General features: G+C 48.3%; 1 protein-coding gene across 1 annotated transcript in view; it reads left to right on the top strand.

Moving 5' to 3' along the window:
• The first annotated feature begins 641 nt into the window (after positions 1-641).
• The window catches only part of kptn (kaptin (actin binding protein)), a 20,805-nt gene continuing 4,126 nt past the window's right edge, over positions 642-17,320 (top strand). The window contains exons 1-9 of the mRNA XM_048618204.1: positions 642-839; positions 1,390-1,474; positions 2,140-2,194; positions 4,454-4,529; positions 4,638-4,711; positions 5,824-5,933; positions 6,159-6,275; positions 10,959-11,043; positions 14,858-14,993. Coding sequence (XP_048474161.1) covers positions 642-839; positions 1,390-1,474; positions 2,140-2,194; positions 4,454-4,529; positions 4,638-4,711; positions 5,824-5,933; positions 6,159-6,275; positions 10,959-11,043; positions 14,858-14,993 — 936 coding nt within the window. The remainder of the gene's footprint in view (positions 840-1,389; positions 1,475-2,139; positions 2,195-4,453; positions 4,530-4,637; positions 4,712-5,823; positions 5,934-6,158; positions 6,276-10,958; positions 11,044-14,857; positions 14,994-17,320) is intronic.

Raw genomic sequence — 17,320 nt, 5'->3', positions numbered from 1 at the left:
CCTCTCTTCATAGCTAGTGCCCTCCATACCAGGCAACGTCCTGGTGAACCTCCTCTGCACCCTCTCCAAAGCATCCACATCCTTTTGGTAATGTGGTGACCAGAACTGTACGAAGTGTTCCAAATGTGGTCGAACCAAAGTCCTATACAACTGTAACATGACCTTCCAACTCTTGTACTCAGTCCGATGAATGAAAGCATGCCATATGCCTCCTTGACCACTCTATCGACTTGCGTTGCCACCTTCAGGGTACAATGGACCTGAACACCCAGATCTCTCTGTGCATCAATTTTCGCCAGGGCTTTTCCATTTACCATATGGTTCGCTCTTGAATTGGATCTTCCAAAATGCATCACCTCGCATTTGCCTGGATAGAACTCCATCTGCCATTTCTCCACCCAACTCTCCAATCTATCTATATTCTGCTGCATTCTCCGACAGTCCCCTTCACTATCTGCTACTCCACCAATCTTAGTGTCATCTGCAAACTTGCTAATCAGACCATCTATACCTTCCTCCAGATCATTTATGTGAGAACAACACAGACGACCTGAGGAGGTAAGGGATGGTCAAGGGACTTGCAGTGTCTGAAAACTATGAGACAGGAGGTGTGAGAGTCTTGGGATTTGAACCCAGGATGGATGCAATCTGCCCAAAATCTGTGCCGTGGATCCAGAGAGGAGTGTAAGAGATTAAGAGCTGGATGTGTAGTATTGCGGAAATTCTTAAAATTAATCTCTTCTGTTCCCTCCTTAGTGGATGCAGAAATCGTATCTATTGATGCTTTCAACAAATCTGCTCCAAAACGAGGCCTGGTTGTGGGAATAACTTTTATCAAGGTGAGGTCGCTGCTATCAATCAAAACTCTACACTGGGTTCAAGTGAAAGGAACTATATAATTAGAAATCTTTTTTTAAAAAAAACGCTCCTCAATGTAAGAAAGAATTGACTTTGTTTATTCTTTAGTGGGATGTGGGCATCATTGGGAAGGTCGATATTTGTTGCCCATCCTTTTTTTATAATTTCAAAAATTTACTTTATTCATAAAATCAACTATATACATACATAGTCATGATAGCAGTGAAACCCAAAAACGCTGGAAATCGCAGCAGGACAGGCAGCATCTGTAGAGAGAGAGAGAGCAAGCTAACGTTTTGACTCAAAATGTTAGCTCACTCTCTCTTCATAGATGTTGTCTGACCCGCTGTGATTTCCAGCATTTGTTGTTTTCGGCACAGATTCCAGCATCTGCATTGCTTTGCTCTCAGGTCTCAGCAGGTCACAAAGTGATGGCCAGTGAATACCGTCGTGTGCTCAATTAAGATAAATGTCTGGGATCCTGGGCTACAATTCCCTGTGAGGTTGACGTTACCACTTCCTTTCCCACAGGACTCTGGCGATAAAGCAAGCCCGTTCCTCAATATCTACTGCGACTATGAGCCAGGATCCGAGTACAATTTGGATTCCATCGCCCGTGAGTCAGTGGCTGTGTTTGAATTGTTTTATGGCTCTTGGTCAAATTTAAGCCTTTAGCCTCTGACCCTGATGGTTTTATATCCAGGCTGGAAGATTGCGCCTCTGAACTTCAGTGTTCTGCAGGGATCCATGACCTCTGACTACAGCGGCTCAGTGGTTAGCACTGCTGCCTCCCAGCGCCAGGGACCCGGGTTCGATCCCACCCTCGGGCGACTGTCTCTGTGGAGTTTGCACATTCTCCCCGTATCTGCGTGGGTTTCCTCCCACAGTCCAACGATGCGCAGGTTAGATGGATTGGCCATGCTGAATTGCCCCATAGTGTCTAGGGATGTGCAGGCTAGGTGGGTTAGTCATGGGAAATGCAGGGTTACAGGGATAGGGGAGGGGGGTGGGTCTGGGTAGGATGCTCTTCTGCAGGTCGGTATGGACTCGATGGGCCAAATGGCCTGCTTCCACACTATAGGAATTCTATGATTGTAGACTGAGTGCTGAGAGTGCAGCCACTATTGATGCTTTCCGTGTAATAGGTTGGGAAGAATATGGTGGATGAGGGTCAAGGTCCCTGAGATAACCTGGCACGGGCGACCTGAGCAATTTTAACTGTTTACTGCAGTGATGTTCTTTGCAGAGTGTGGACACTAACCCAAGATCCTGCTTTTACAGAAAGCTGCCTTAACCTGGAGCTCCAGTTCACTCCCTTCCAGCTTTGCCATGTGGAGTAAGTACCTGAGTTCTGCCTCTTTGCTTCACTTCCTTGTGTGTCCCCTTTCGAGTTAGAAAATAAACCCAAACAAATGTAAAATAATTCTGAGTACACTGCCTTCCCATAAGATCATAAAATACAGGAACAGAATTAGGCTATTCTGGGATGTCATGTTGCAGCCATTGGAATACTGCATTCAGTTCTGGTCTCCCTGCTATGGGAAAGATGTTGTGAGACTTGAAAGGGTTCAGAAAAGATTTACAAGGACGTTGCAGAGGTTAGTGTTAGACCTGTAGCGAGAGGCTGAATAGGCTGGGGCTATTATCTCTGGAGCGTCGGAGGCTGAGGGGTGATGTTATAGAAGTTTATAAAATCAAGAGGGGCATGGATGGGGTAAATAGACAAGGTCTTTTCCCCAGGGTAGGGGAGTCCAAAACTAGAGGGGCATAGGTTTAAGGTGAGAGGGGAAAGATTTAAAAGGGACCTGAGGGGCAACATTTTCACACAGAGGGTGGTATGTGTATGGAATGAGCTGCCAGAGGAAGTGGTGGAGGCTGGTACAATGACAACATTTAAAAGGCATCTGGATGGCTATATGGATAGGAAGGATTTAGTGGGACATGGGCCAAATGCTGGCAAATGGGACTAGATGAATTTAGGATATCTGGTCAGCATGGACAAGTTGGACCGAAGGGTCTGTTTCCGTGCTGTACATCTCTATGACTTGTCTTGCCCTGTGCGGCAGTGAGTACCACAGACATGGGGGAGGTGATGGCCCAGGAGGTGGTGGTATTATCACTGAATTTTTATTCCATACCCAGGTAATGTTCGAATCCCATCACGGCAGATAGTGGAATTCAATGAATCGATTGTCAGGAAAAACCCATCTGGTTCACTAATGTCCTTTAGGGAAGGAAACTGCCATCCTTACCTGGTCTGGCCTACATGTGACTCCAGACCCACAGCAATGTGGTTGACTCTGAACTGCCCTCTGGGCAATTAGGGATGGGCCAGCAACACACTCATCCCATTAATGAATAAAAGATTCACCACCTTTGGCTGAAGAAATTCCCCCTAAATCTCAATGCTAAAGGGTCAGCCTTCACCCTGAGGCTGTGCCCTGGTCTTTTCTATAATGGGCAGTGAGGGACGCGCAATAAATGCTGACTGACAGAATGCTATAGATGAGGCGGACAAATTAATATACCAAACCAGGAAGGTGTGTTGAATATCAAACTGTAAATTGTCCACTGGCAGACAGTATGAATGAGAGTGATTCAAAACATTGGAGTCTCTGTCATCACTATCCAAACCTCTGGCGGGGGTATGCTCGTCTGGTGCAGTGGCAGTCTCCCTACCTCTAGGCCAGGAGGCCTGAATTCCAGTCTTGCCCAATCTGAAGGATGTGTCACAACATCCCTAAACGGGTCAGTTAGAAAATACTTCCAAAGCTTTGGATTGTCACACATGTGGAAGTGTGTATGCTGCCATAGGAACCAGGACTCCTTTTGAGGGACTGGTTGGCTCTGGTAGCTGGTGCGGGTCAGATTGGTGCCAACGTACGGGAGTTCGATCTCCATTTTGTCTGAAGTAAGTGCGGGACATCTGTACCCTTGCCCATCCCAAGTGGGGTAGGTAGCAGCGCTATGGGTCAGATCTGCCTTCAGGCCTGAACCCTCCCGCAGATATCCCAAAATGTAACTCACGAGGAGCAAGAGAAATGTACGCCATTGAAAGACTTGGGCTGTGTTACTCCACAAAGTTCGTGCTGCTACCATAGTGACACCAGTAGTTGCCCGTCCTTGATAAACCCGAGGCTTCCCAAAGTGGATGGTCGGAACCCCAAGTGGGATCACGAGCTGAAGTTTCGGGAGTCTGCAAATTCCCAGCACGAATCAGTAAAACTGGGAACAGGTTGTACTGGAGTACAGTATCAGCCATTTCCACATTTTCCTAGTTTTATTTTTTTCCCTCCCTTTGCCCTGCTCTTGTATGCCCTCGCCTCCTGCCGGCTCCAGAGGTGCTGCGCCAACTTTCAGTGCTTGGGAAGCATTGCACTAAACTACAACAATCTGAGGCTTCAAATGATTAATTGATGCCTCGCGCCCATAGGTTTTTGAAGGAGTGAATCCCTTACATCAATGGCCCATTGTGTGACGAGCACCCTCTTGATTTCACTCTTTAGTAAGCCAGTGTTGATAGCATGGCAGAGGCGAGGCAGCTGTTGTTTACTCTCACCAGGCCAACTTCACGTCTCTCTTTTCTGCATTCAAGGATCGAGGAGAGGCACCAACGTGAGACTGTATTCCTGCTCAGTGGCCACGACCACCAGATACACCTGTACAAAGAGGTGAGCCCCTACTGATCAAGCTGTGGCTCACTTTCGACTTTCTTTCAGCAATTCCACGTGACTGTTTTTATTTTCTCTCTCTCTCTCTCTCTCTCCTTTGTCTCACAGAACGAAACATTGCATCAGTTTGAAGAAAGGCCAACAGGATTAATATTCCCCGAGTTAACAGGCCTTCCTAGCCAGTAAGACTTCCAACATTGGTTGCACTGTTACATTGCGCGTGAGAAGCTAGATATTGGGATGTCACAGCTCCGTGGCTCTCTGTGTGCTGCTCACAGATCCTTTCTCTCTCCCTCTTCTCATCTGCTCTCGCAAGAACCAGGAGCAGGAGGAGGCTCCTCGAGCCTGCTCCATCTTTCAATACAATCATGGCTGATCTCATCTCAGCCTCAACTGCCCTTTCCTGCTACCTCTCCATAAACCTTCAACCCCGTTACTAATTAAATATCTGTCTCCTCCTGCCCTGCCCTTACCCTTGGGGGTAACCATAGTGGCTCGGTGATTAGCACTGTTGCCTCACAGCATCAGGGACCTGGATTTGATTCCACCCTCGGGTGACTGTCTGCGTGGAATTTGCACATTCTCCCTGTGTCTGCGTGGGTTTCCTCTGGATGCTCCGGTTTCCTCCCACAGTCCAAAGATGTGTAGGTTAGGGTGGATGGGCTGTGCTAAATTGCTTGTAGTATCCAGAGATGTGTAGCTTGGGTTAGCCATGGGGAATGCAGGGTTACAGACATTGGATAAGGGTTTGGACCTGGATGGGATTCTCTTCGGAGGGTCGGTGTGGACTTGATGGGCCGAATGGCCTACTTCCACACTGTAGAGATTCTATGATTAAATTTATTCCGTGCCTGCCCATCCACCATACTTCTGGGATAGTGAATTCCACAGATTCATGACCCTTTGAGAGAAGTAGTTTCTCCTCATCTCTGTTTTAAACCTGCCGTCCCTTAGCCTAAAACTATGACCTTTCTCATTCCAGATTGCCCCACTATGAGGAACCATTCTTCCTTACATCTACTTTGTCAATCCCCTTTTGTATCTTATATGCCTCCTTTAAATCTCTTTTCTCTTCTAAACTCCAAAGAGTATGGTCTTGAACTGCTCAATCTCTCTTCATAAGACAAAACCCTGGAGTCAGTCTAATGACCTGCCTTTAGATTGCCTCTGTCTGTTTCTGAGTCTCACGCGCTGTCACTCTGTCTGTTTGTTTGTTGTCTCACTATGTGCGTGTGGGAAGGAGTAAGGGATGTGAGTGCTAACACCTGTTTATCTTTGTGTCTGATCATTACAGTGTCCTCTGGCTTGACGTGGTCAATATTCCGGATTCTACCAGACGTTTGACAGCTTTTGGCTGTCAGAATGGATTTGTGGGTATTTCTCACGTGGATCAGGAATCTAAAGGTCAGAAATGGCCCGTTGCCAGTCGCGAGAAAGTAACGAGCCCCCATCCCAGCTATTTCCCCAGCATTGTCAGCCGTGCCTTCAGCTCCTTATGTGTCGGGATCTGGAATCTCCTCCCAGCCCGCTCTGCCTCACTTTCTCCCTTCCCCATGCCTCAGTCTCTCTCTTCCCTTCCTCCCTGTCTTTGTGCGGGTTTCTCACCTGCTGTCTCTATTTTAAGTCCAGTTGTTCTGCAGAGTTGGAATGTACAACAGGATGGGCCGATTTCCACTGTCCTGCTCTTCAGGCTACCCACTGAGCACAGCGAGGCCTATTCAGCTGGAGACGGAGGAACGAGGGTTGGTGAGTGAATGAGGGTGGGCCTCAAACGTACAATGTTCAATCTATAATGGTTTGTTTTAATGCAAGCGTCTTGCTATATTTCTGTCCTTCTGTAAGATGCTTTTTAAAATCTATGTGGTTTTAAAGTGGCTCAGTGGTTAGCACTGCCGCCTCACAGCACCAGGGACCCGGGTTCGATCCCACCCTCAGGCGACTGTCTGTGTGGAGTTTGCACATTCTCCCTGTGTCTGCGCGAGTTTCCTCCGGGTGCTCCGGTTTCCTCCCACAGCCCAAAGATGAGCAGGTTAGGATGGATTGGGCTGTGCTAAATTACCCCATAGTGTTCCAGGGATGTGCAGGCTAGCTGGGTTAGCCATGGGAAATGCAGGGTTACAGTGTAGCAGGGTGGGTCTGGGTGGGATGCTGTTCGGAGGATCAGTGCAGACTCAATGGGACGAATGGCCCGATTCCACACTGTAGGAATTATATGCCTTTGACCAAACGTTTTATCTGTCCCTAATATTTCCTTCAACAGCTCAGGAAGTTCATTCCACACGCGAACCACCCTCTGTGTAAAAAAAAAAAAAAATTCGCCCCTTGTGTCTTTTTAAAATCTGTTTCTTCTCACCTTAAAAATGTTGTCCCCTAGTCTTGAAATTCCCCCATCCTAGGGAAAAGGCAACTACCATTAACTCTATCTACACCTCTCATTATTTTATAAACTTCTATAAGGTCGCCTGTCAGCTCCTACACTCCAGTGAAAAAAAGTCCCAGTCTATCCAGCCTTTCTTTATAATGGAAACCTTCCATCCCCAGCAACATCCTGGTAAATCTCCTCTGAACCCTCTCCAGCTTGATAATATCCTTCCTATAACTGGGCGACTTCTTCAGAGATGTGCCATGGAGTGTTTTTGGAGGCTGGCACTCGTGAGATGCCAAAGTGTGTGGATGTGGGTTGTGTGCTCATTGTGCATGCCCTGAAATATTGAGACCAACGTTGGACGTTCTTTGGAACAAGTGACAAACTAAAGTCACCAGGTATCCTGTCCCCGAGACCAAAGCCAAGAATTTTCAGTGTCTAGTTTTGTTCAGGTTTGGTAAGAAATGATCCTGTGTATGAATGAGGTGAGATGTGCAGTTAATAAGGCCATTAACAAGGAGGAGACCCCCTTAATAGACAACTCGCTGAGGCAAGAATCTCATCTCAGCGCCCAGGACATGCATAAAAGGTGTGAAAGGGCCCTGGGGAATGTAGGAAAACAGAGAGACCTAGGGTGCAGGTACATAGTTCTTTGAAGGTTGTGTCACAGGTATACAGAGTGGTTCAGAAGGCATTTAGCACGCTTACCTTCATTGCTCATTGCTCAGAGCATTGAGTATAGGAGTTGGGACGTCATGTTGAGGTTGTACAGGACGTTGGTGAGGCCTCTTCTGGAGCATTGTGTCTAGTTCTGGCTGCCCTATTACAGGAAGGATATTATTAAGCTGGAAAGGGTTCAGAAGACATTTACCAGGATGTTGCTGAACTGGAGGGTTTGTGTTTTAGGGAGACACTGGGACTTTTTTTCACTGGAATGTAGAGGGTTGAGGGGTGACCTTATGGAGGTTTATAAAATCATGACGGGCATAGACAAGGTGAATAGCCAAGGTCTTTTCCCCAGGGTGGGGCAGTTCAAAAACTAGAGGGCATAAGTTTAAGATGAGAGAAGAAAGATTTAAAAGGGTCTTGAGGGACAGCTCTTTCACACAGAGTGATTAGTGTGTGGAATGAACTGCCAGAGGAAGTGGTAGACACAGGTACACTTACAACATTTAAAAGACATTTGGACAGGTACATGAATAGGAAAGGTTTAGAGGGATATGAGGGAGGGAGGTGGGACTAGTTTAATTTGGGAAACTTGCTCGGCATGAGTGAGTTAGACCAAAGGTTCTGGTTCCGTGTTGTGTGACTCTAGTTGGAAAGTTGTGGCTATTTTTCTTGGAGAAGGTGAGATTAAGAGGAGATTTGATCGAGGTTGTCACAATCATGAGGAGTCTGAATAGTGTAAAGAGTGAGATACAGTTCACAGTGGTGGAAGAATTGAGAACCAGAGAACCCAGATTATAGATGATAGACAGAAGAGGAGATGGAGTTATCTGTGAATTGTCACCAGTGAAACTGCATGATCTTGTCTACACAGCTCTCCGACTGACCCCTTCACGTAATGCTGTTCTCCTGCCTTCTCCCCGAAACCCGTTCTTCCTGCTCCGTTAACACTGGAATTCCCTTTTGAATATTCCAATCAAACCTGCCTGCACCACGCTCTCAGGCAAGTCCACTCCAGACCGTAACCAGCCGCTGCACAAAAACATTTTCTCACTTGTCAGTTTGTTTGCCTGTTTTGTCAGTGTCTTCAATTTGTGCCCTCTCATTCTCAAGTGAACTATCACTGACAGCCCCTGCAATGTTGATGATTATTTGATTGACTGACCGTAGTAATTTGCTGGATTGGATTTGTCCTGCTACAAAAAGATGGGACAGACCAGATGTTCTGGTCGCCTTCTGTCCTGCAACAGATTGGCTTGTCCTAGTGACATGGCTGTTTCTGGAATGCCAGCTTTTTAGCCCTTGTTGTATCCAGTGTGTCCATACACCTTCTGAGAGTGCAGTCTGTGTACTTGCTATACTGAATGCTTCCTCTGGTTGGTTGTTCTAAGAGTGATACAGCACAAACAGACCCTTCGGTCCAACCAGTCCATGCTGACCATCGTCCCAAACTAAACTAGTCCCACCTGCCCACATTTGGCCCATATCCCTCCAGACCTTTCCTTATCATGTACTTATCCAAACGTCTTTTAAACATTGTAACTGTACTCACATCCACCTCTTCCTCTGGAAGCTCAATCCACACACAAACCACTCCATGTGTAAGAAGAAATTGCCCCTCATGTCTTTCTAAAGTCTTTCTCTCACCTTAAAACTACACCCCCTGGTCTTGAAATCCCTCACCCTAGGGTAAAGACACCTGCCATTCACTTTATCTATACCCCTCATGATTTTATAAACCTTTATAAGACCATCCCTCAACCTCCTACGCTCCAGTGGAAAATGTCCCAGCCTATCCAGCCTCTCCTTGTAACTCAAACCCTCCGTTTCCGGCAACATCCTGGTAAATCTTTTCTGAACCCTCTCCAGCTTACAAAATATCCTTCCTGTGCGAACAGAACTGGACACAGTGCTCCAGAAGAGGGCCTCACCAATGTCCTGTACAACCTCAACATGATGTCCCCAACTCCCATACTCAGAGGTCTGAGCAATGAAGGCAAGCGTGCCAAATGCTGCCTTAATCACCCTGTCTAGCTGTGATGCAAACTTCAAAGAATTATGTCGCTGAACCCATGGATTCATCAGCTGGGGGTGGGGGGAGGGGGTGGGTGCATGCTGTGGGGGCGGGTGCATGCTGTGGGGGCACATTATGAGAGGTGATAATCCACAGGAGGCTTCCTTGCTGTCACCACAGGACGTAAGATCTCATGCCTGTGCTAAGGAGGCCCAGAACCGCTATATCCCAACCGTACACCGCAGGTGGGTATCCTCAGGGCCATGGGCTATAAGCTGTGGTTTGGTGAGTGTGCCGATGTCATGTCGCTCCTTAACTAGTCTGTGGGCAGCTCTCCCAACATTGACGGTAGTCCCCGGCTGATGCAGGAGAGAAACCTTTTCGCACCGTGGTGTAGATGGGTCTGGAATGCGCCCCCGCAAGTGTGTGGCGGAGGCAGATTCAATCGGGACTTTTGAGCAGGAATCTGAAAGGGAACACTGTGCCGGCGCTCCGGGGAGAAGGGAAGGGAATGATAGGATGTTGCTCCATTTGAAAGGCAACAGAGACACCAGTGGGTCGAATTACCACCTCCTGGGACTCTTTGGAGATTGAGTTTGCTCAGGGCAGTACGCCTTCAAGTAATCTTTCCCTCTGGTTGTTTGAAATTCAGTGTGAGGCCTCCCTTCCAGCCTAGTGTAAAAATAAAGATTTTCCTAGCTAAGACGGAGATGGGAGAATTTTTTTTTCTCTCTTTCAGGAGATTGAGAGTCTTTGGAATCCTTTCCCAGCGAGCATTGGATGGGTTTTGGTTTGATTTGATCTATTATTGTCACATGTACCTAGGTACAGTGAAAAGTTTTGTTCTGCCTGCAGTACAGGCAGATTATTCCATACAAAGTGCATTAGGGTAACAGAACAGAGCGAGGGATACAATGTCACGTCTGCAGAGAAGGTACACAAAGAGCAAGGTCAACATTAAATTTAAAGTTAGGGAGGTCCATTCAGAAGCCAGATAACAGCGGGGAAGAAGCTGTTCTTGAACCTGTTGGTGTGTGTGTTTGAACTTTTGTATCTTCTGCCCAACAGAAGGTGGTGGAAGAGATTATAACCGGAGTGGGAGGGGTCTTTGATGCCTTCCCGAGGCAATGAGCAGTCGGTTTGTGTGATGGTCTGGGTTGTGGGTTCATCAAATGGTTTTGAAGGCCAAGGTAGATAGATTCTTGATGGATGAGGGGTAAGGGGTGTAGAGACCACAACCCAATCAGTGGTAGAGCAGGTTCGAGGAGCTGAATGGCCTACCTTGCTCTTAATTTGTATTTCCTTAGGTGGGTCAGAAACGGGACAACCTCCAACTCTTCCATTAATCTCGCTCTGTTTCCCTCTTTCTCTCTAATCGGTGCAGGTTTTGACACGACTGAAGGTAGCAACTCTTTGGAGAACTATAACCTGCTCGTGACCTCCACAATCGAGCTCTCGGTCGTTTACAGGTTAGTCACCTCGGCATTCGGGAGGGACGGGCACCAGGGCTGGCGCACCCACCCTTGACTGCACCACAGCGGGGCACCCGTCACGGTCAATCACCTCGATTCTGAGAGTGGGGGCCCTAATACACCGTGGCCAATCCAGCGGTGAAATTTCTGGAAATTCATGCCTCAACTCCCCAACAAGGAAGCTCCCGAACGTTTTACTGCTACTGGTGACTTGTCACTCAACAGTCCCTCCTCCCACCTTGCCCTGTATTCCATGACCGACCACCCAGCCCTCAAAGTGCCCAACAACTTCAGGAATTCTGCAGACATTTACCATTCAGGACAATTGCAAACCACCTTGGGACTAACCTACCCTCGGTTTTATTCTTACGGAGTACCTGGGTCCGTTTATTCACGAGGACAGGTTGGGCCCTGGACCCATTGGAGTTTAGAAGAATGAGAATATATCTTCCATATCTTAATGTCTTATATATATTTTATGGAAGCATAAGCTAATCCTGAGGAAAGTGGACAAGGGGAGTGCAGAGAGGAAGTTTCCCCTTGTAGGAGAAACACCATCGAGGACAAAGCAGCCCGCTTGATTGGCATCCCCCATGATGTTGCCGGGGTTGGAGGGTCTGACCTATAGGGAGAGGCTGAGTAGGCTGGGGCTATTTTCCCTGGAGCGTCGGCTGCTGAGGGGTGACCTTATAGAGGTTTATAAAATCATGAGGGGCATGAGTAGGATGAATAGCCCAAGGTCTTTTCCCCAGGGTAGGGGAGTCCAAAACTAGAGGGGCATAGGTTTAAGGCGAGAGGGGGAAGATTTAAAAGGGACCTAAGGGGCAACTTTTTCACACAGAGGGTGGTGTATGTATGGAATGAGCTGCCAGAGGAAGTGGTGGAGGCTGGTACAATTACAATATTTAAAAAGCATCTGGATGGGTACATGGATAGGAAGGGTTTAGAGGGATATGGGTCAAATGCTGGCAAATGGGACTAGATTAATTTAGGATATCTGGTCAGCATGGACGAGTTGGACTGAAGGGTCTGTTTCCGTGCTGTACATCTCTATGACACTATGACACTACGACAGTGGTCAGTAGCAGCAGTGTGTACCATCTAAAAGATGCACCGCAGAAACTCACCAGGGCTCCTTGGACGGCACCTGACTTGGAAATATATTGCCATTCCTTCATGTTAGGAGCTAAAAATCCTGTAACTCCCTCCCTGACGTTACTGTGGGTCACACGGACTGCAGTGGTTCAAAAAGGCAGCTCACCAGCGCTTCTCAGGATGGCAGTTAGGGATGAGGAATAAACGATGGCCCAGCCAGTAGCTCCCACATTCCATGAATGAATGAAATAGTGTTGCTCCATTAAAGCTGTTAGTCCCTTGATTAATACAGAACTCGAGTCTTGTTGAAAAGAGAGACTGGGTGGTGAGGTGAACTCATCAGGACCAATGCAAGAATGCCAACTTTTTTTAACCAATTACAATTTATACCGTGAGACAAAAGGATGTTAATTGGTTAGCAAGTTAATGCCTTGCTTTAGAGAAAGTAACGTAGGTGTTTCAAAGCCATTTTGAACATATACCAGCTCATTGAAGCTTGGTAAATTTGTTCACAGGAACCCATACTCTGCAACCAATCGGTGTAAGTCTTGTGCCTATTTTTGAATTTCTAAATTGTTGTGACCAATTGAAATTTGGCATTCTTGCATTTGTCCTGAGGAGTGCAAGTCGTCAAAACTTTCGCCAACACGACTCTCTTTCACCAGTATTTTCAAATGCACTGTGTAAATGCAAGCTGTTGGGGTGAGGTGCTCCCTCAGAGTCAAGTAACCTGCTCGTGTTTGTACACGCTGGGAAACTGCATGCAACAACGTAGCACCTTCAACATAGCGAAGGATCCCAAGGGTGTTGTAAACCAGACAACAGATGGCTTCCAGTCAGATAGAGATATTCGGTTAGGCTTGATCAAGGAACTGGAGAAGGGCTCCCAAAAATGTGGCCAAAATTTGGGGTCATGAGTTTCCAAATGAGTGCTAACAGCAGCAAGGCCCCTTTAAATCCTTGCATTTTTTTAAAAAATACTAGGTGTCGTCCCAAAAAGACTGATTTCTATCCTGAAAATCCCAGTAGGAAGCTAGGTGTGGTTTATTTAAACACTCAGCAGCATAAACAGCTTCTACCAACCCACACACCGCATCCCCACCCCCCCGATCTCAAAGGTCCCCCACCTCCCCTTACCCTGCTTTCCCTTCCATCTCAACACCCACCAGGTTGAAGGGGAATGTTCAAGCACTAGGAGGGTGTTGAGAAAAGGTTTCAGAAGTTCAGTTGAGGGTTTGAAGAGCTTATAAAGGAGGAAGGAGAGGTTTAGGGGAGGGAATTCCAGAGCTCGGGCCTAGCTGAAGGAGGGGAATGGTGGGAGGAAAGGCCACAAATGGATCAGCGCAGATTTCTTTGGAAAATTGTAGGCCTGGAGGTGTTTACTGAACTAGGGAGGGGGAAAGACTGTAGCTGGATTGATGAAAGTAGTAATTAAGGCTGAAATAACTCTACAGAGGCCGGTATCCCATCACTAAGTCACTCTTTATTTACACACAAACAGTCCTTGACTATAGTACCGCCTCATACAGGGTCAGGTACCACAGGGTCAATACCTCTGACACTCCCTTTTTAGCCATCAGCCAGGGCTCCTTGATTGGACCAGATTAACAGCCCCAGTCAGGGAGCTCCTATTCTCCGATGTCCAGCTGGCTGACCTCATTACAATCTCAACACAGCCTACCGCACCACTCAATAAGATTTCATTATGATCTGAATTCCCACCCCAATAACCCTCTGATGGTCAAGAACCTTTATCTACTTATCCCTTAACTGACCCCACTCCCACCGCTGCTTTCTGAGGGAACAGACTGCCACAAACACACAGTCCTCTGCAAGGAAATAGAAATCATCCTCATCTCTGTCTTTATTGGCTGACAACCCCTATTTTTAATCTACGTCCCCCTTAGAGCTGACCTCCTTCACGAGGGAAAACATCCTCTGACCATCCAGCCTATCAAGTCCTCCCAGAATCTCCTATGTCTTGATAAAATCTCCCCTCATTCTTCTACATAGCAATGGATACAAGCACGGCCTGTCCACACTTTCCTCGTAAGGAAATTCCCTCCCCAGCCCATCTCGGGGATCAGACCTTTCGAAGACAGAGGTGATTATTTTAAATAGGGGATGTTTCAGGGGCTGGGATATATACAGGGGGTGAATGGAATTTACCATTAGCGATGGCAGCATAGTGGCTCGGTGGTTAGCACTGCTACCTCACAGCACCAGGGACCCGGGATCAATTCCACCCTCAGGCGACTGTCTGTGTGGAGTTTGCACATTCTCCCCCTGTCTGCGTGGGTTTCCTCCGGGTGCTCCGGTTTCCTCCCACAGTCCAAAGATGTGCAGGCTAAGGTGGATTAGCCAAGGGAACTTGCCCCATAGTATCCAGGGATGCGCAGGCTGGGTGGGTTAGCCGTGGGAGATGCAGGGTTACAGGGGTAGGGTAAGGGTGTAGGTCTGGGTGGGATGCTGTTGGGAGGGTTGGTGCAGACCTGATGGGCCAAATGGCCTCTCTCCACACTGTAGGGGTTCTGTGATGAGGGCGGCAGAGATTCGGATGAGTCGGCGTTAGGGACAGCACCCATGAGAACAAACCTGCGGCCAAGTGAGGATGGTGGGGGGCCGGTCTGGTCCGGTCCGGTCCGGTGCAGTCTGATTCGGACTCCGCTGCTCTTCAGGAGCCAATGCATTGACCTCGCTTCCTCTCTGAATACAGGGATGTGCTGAGCAACGGCCTCAGTGACCAGGCCATCCTGCCAGAGAGTGACCAATATGACAGCGTCCTGTGCGCAATGGTAACCGATGTAGACTTCGACGGGGTAAAGGAGATTCTCCTTGGCACCTACGGGCAGGTAATGAATGTGATGTCCCCCCGATTCTGATTTCCTGTACACCCCACCCCACCAACTCTACCACCATTGGAGGTGACATCCTGAGGTTACCACTGACCAGAAGCTCAACTGGACCTGCCACATAAACACAGCGGCTCCAAGAGCAGGTCAGAGGCTGGAAATACTGCAGCGAGTAACTCCCCTCCTGACTCCCCAAAGCCTGCCCCACCATCTACAAGGCATAAATCAGGAGTGCGATGGAATACTCCCCACTTGCCCCTGGATGGGGGCAGCTCCAACAACGCTCAAGAAGCTCGACACCATCCAGGACAAAGCAGCCCCCACTCGAATGGCACCACATCCACTCCCTCCACCACCGACGCTCAGTAGCATCAGTGTGTACCATCTACAAGACACACTGCAGAAATTCATGAAAGATCCTCAGACAGCACCTTCCAAACCCACGGCCACTTCCATCTAGAAGGACAAAGGGCAGCAGATACATGGGAACACCACCTCCCGGTAAGTTCCCCTCCGAGCCCCTCGCCATCCTGACTTGGAAATATATCACCATTCCTTTACTGTCGCTGGGGCGGAATCCTGGAATTCCCTCCATTGTGCAGCGTGGGTCCCTACAGCACATGGATCACAGAGGTTCAAGAAGGCAGCTCACCCCCACCTTCTCAAGATGAACTAGGGATAGGCAATAAATGCTGGCCCAGACGGTGAAACCCACATCCCACAATAACAAATAAAGTGCCGTCAGCTGTCTGGAACCTAAGCTCTGGAATTCCCTCCCTAAACCTTCCTACCGCGCTCTCTCTCTCTCTCCCTCCTTTAAGACTCTGTTTAAAAGCTGCTTCTTTCACAAAATGTTTAGTCACCTTCCCTAATATCTCCTTGTGTGACTCAGTGCCTTGGAGTTTTTACTAAGTTAAAAATGCTATTTCAATGCATATTGTTGGTGTTCTCCTCCCACGTCGCCCTACTTCATAGCTGGAAGATAATGTCACTTCTCATAATACAAACCTCCCTCGATGTGGATAGGGCTACAGAGGCATCTGATCCTTGTAACATCCCTTGGGTGATGCCCAGTTCAATCACAGTCGAGTTTCCAGGTTTGAATTTAATCAATTAACTAATGTTTCTGTGCCTCTGTGCAAATCAATTGGCGTTTCCTGTTTTCCAGCTGTATAAATTGCTGTGTCCTTTCTAAGGTTGGTTTTCTTGTGATTCTGTCCTAATGACCGTAAGGTTGAAAAAAACCTGCCCCTTCTTAGAGATAGTAGGAACTGCAGATGCTGGAGAATCCGAGACAACAAGGTGTAGAGCTGGATGAACGCAGCAGGCTAAGCAGCATCATAGGAGCAGAAAGGCTGACGTTTCGGGCCTAGACCCTTCATCAGAAATGGGGGAGGGGAAGGGGATTCTGAAATAAATAGGGAGAGAGTGGGAGGCGGATAGAAGATGGATAGAGGAGAGGATAGGTGGAGAGGAAACAAACAGGTCGAAGAGGCGGGGATGGAGCCGGTAAAGGTGAGTGTAGGTAGGGAGTTAGGGAGGGGATAGGTCAAGGGGACGGGATGAGGTTAGTAGGTAGGAGATGGGGGTGCGGCTTGAGGTGGGAGGAGGGGATAGATGGGAGGAAGAACAGGTTAGGGAGGCGGGGACGAGCCGGGCTGGTTTTGGGATGCGGTAGGGGGAGATTTTGAATCCCAGGCTGAGGCATTCCATTTCCGTACATCTCAGTTGTCCTCGTTTTTCAAGGACCGTAACTTCCCCCCTTCAGTGGTCGAGAACGCCCTCAACCGTGTCTCCCACATCTCCCGCAACTCATCCCTCACACCCCCTCCCCACAATAAGAACCAAAAAAGAATCCCCCTCGTCCTCATGTACCACCCCACCAACCTCCGGATCCAGCGCATCATCCTCCGACACTTCCGCCATCTGCAATCCGATACCACCACCAAAGACATCTTTCCCTCCCCACCCTTATCTGCTTTCTGGAGGGACAACTCTCTCTGTGACTCCCTTGTCCGCTCCACACTCCCCTCCAGCCCCACCACACCCGGCACTTTTCCCTGCAACCGCAGGAAGTGCTACACCTGCCCCCATACCTCCTCCCTCACCCCCATCCCAGGCCCCAAGAAGACTTTCCACATCAAGCAGATGTTCACCTGCACATCTGCCAATGTGGTATACTGCATCCGCTGTACCCGGTGTGGCTTCCTCTACATCGGGGAAACCAAGCGGAGACTCGGGGACCGCTTTGCAGAACACCTATGCTCGGTTCGCAATAAACAACTGCACCTCCCAGTCGCGAACCATTTCAACTCCTCCTCCCATTC

This window comes from Rhincodon typus, chromosome 39, assembly GCF_021869965.1.
Source record: "Rhincodon typus isolate 14 chromosome 39, sRhiTyp1.1, whole genome shotgun sequence".
Lineage (NCBI taxonomy): Eukaryota > Metazoa > Chordata > Chondrichthyes > Orectolobiformes > Rhincodontidae > Rhincodon > Rhincodon typus.
Note: the sequence above shows the minus strand (reverse complement) of the source record. Positions and strands in the feature narration are given on the sequence as shown.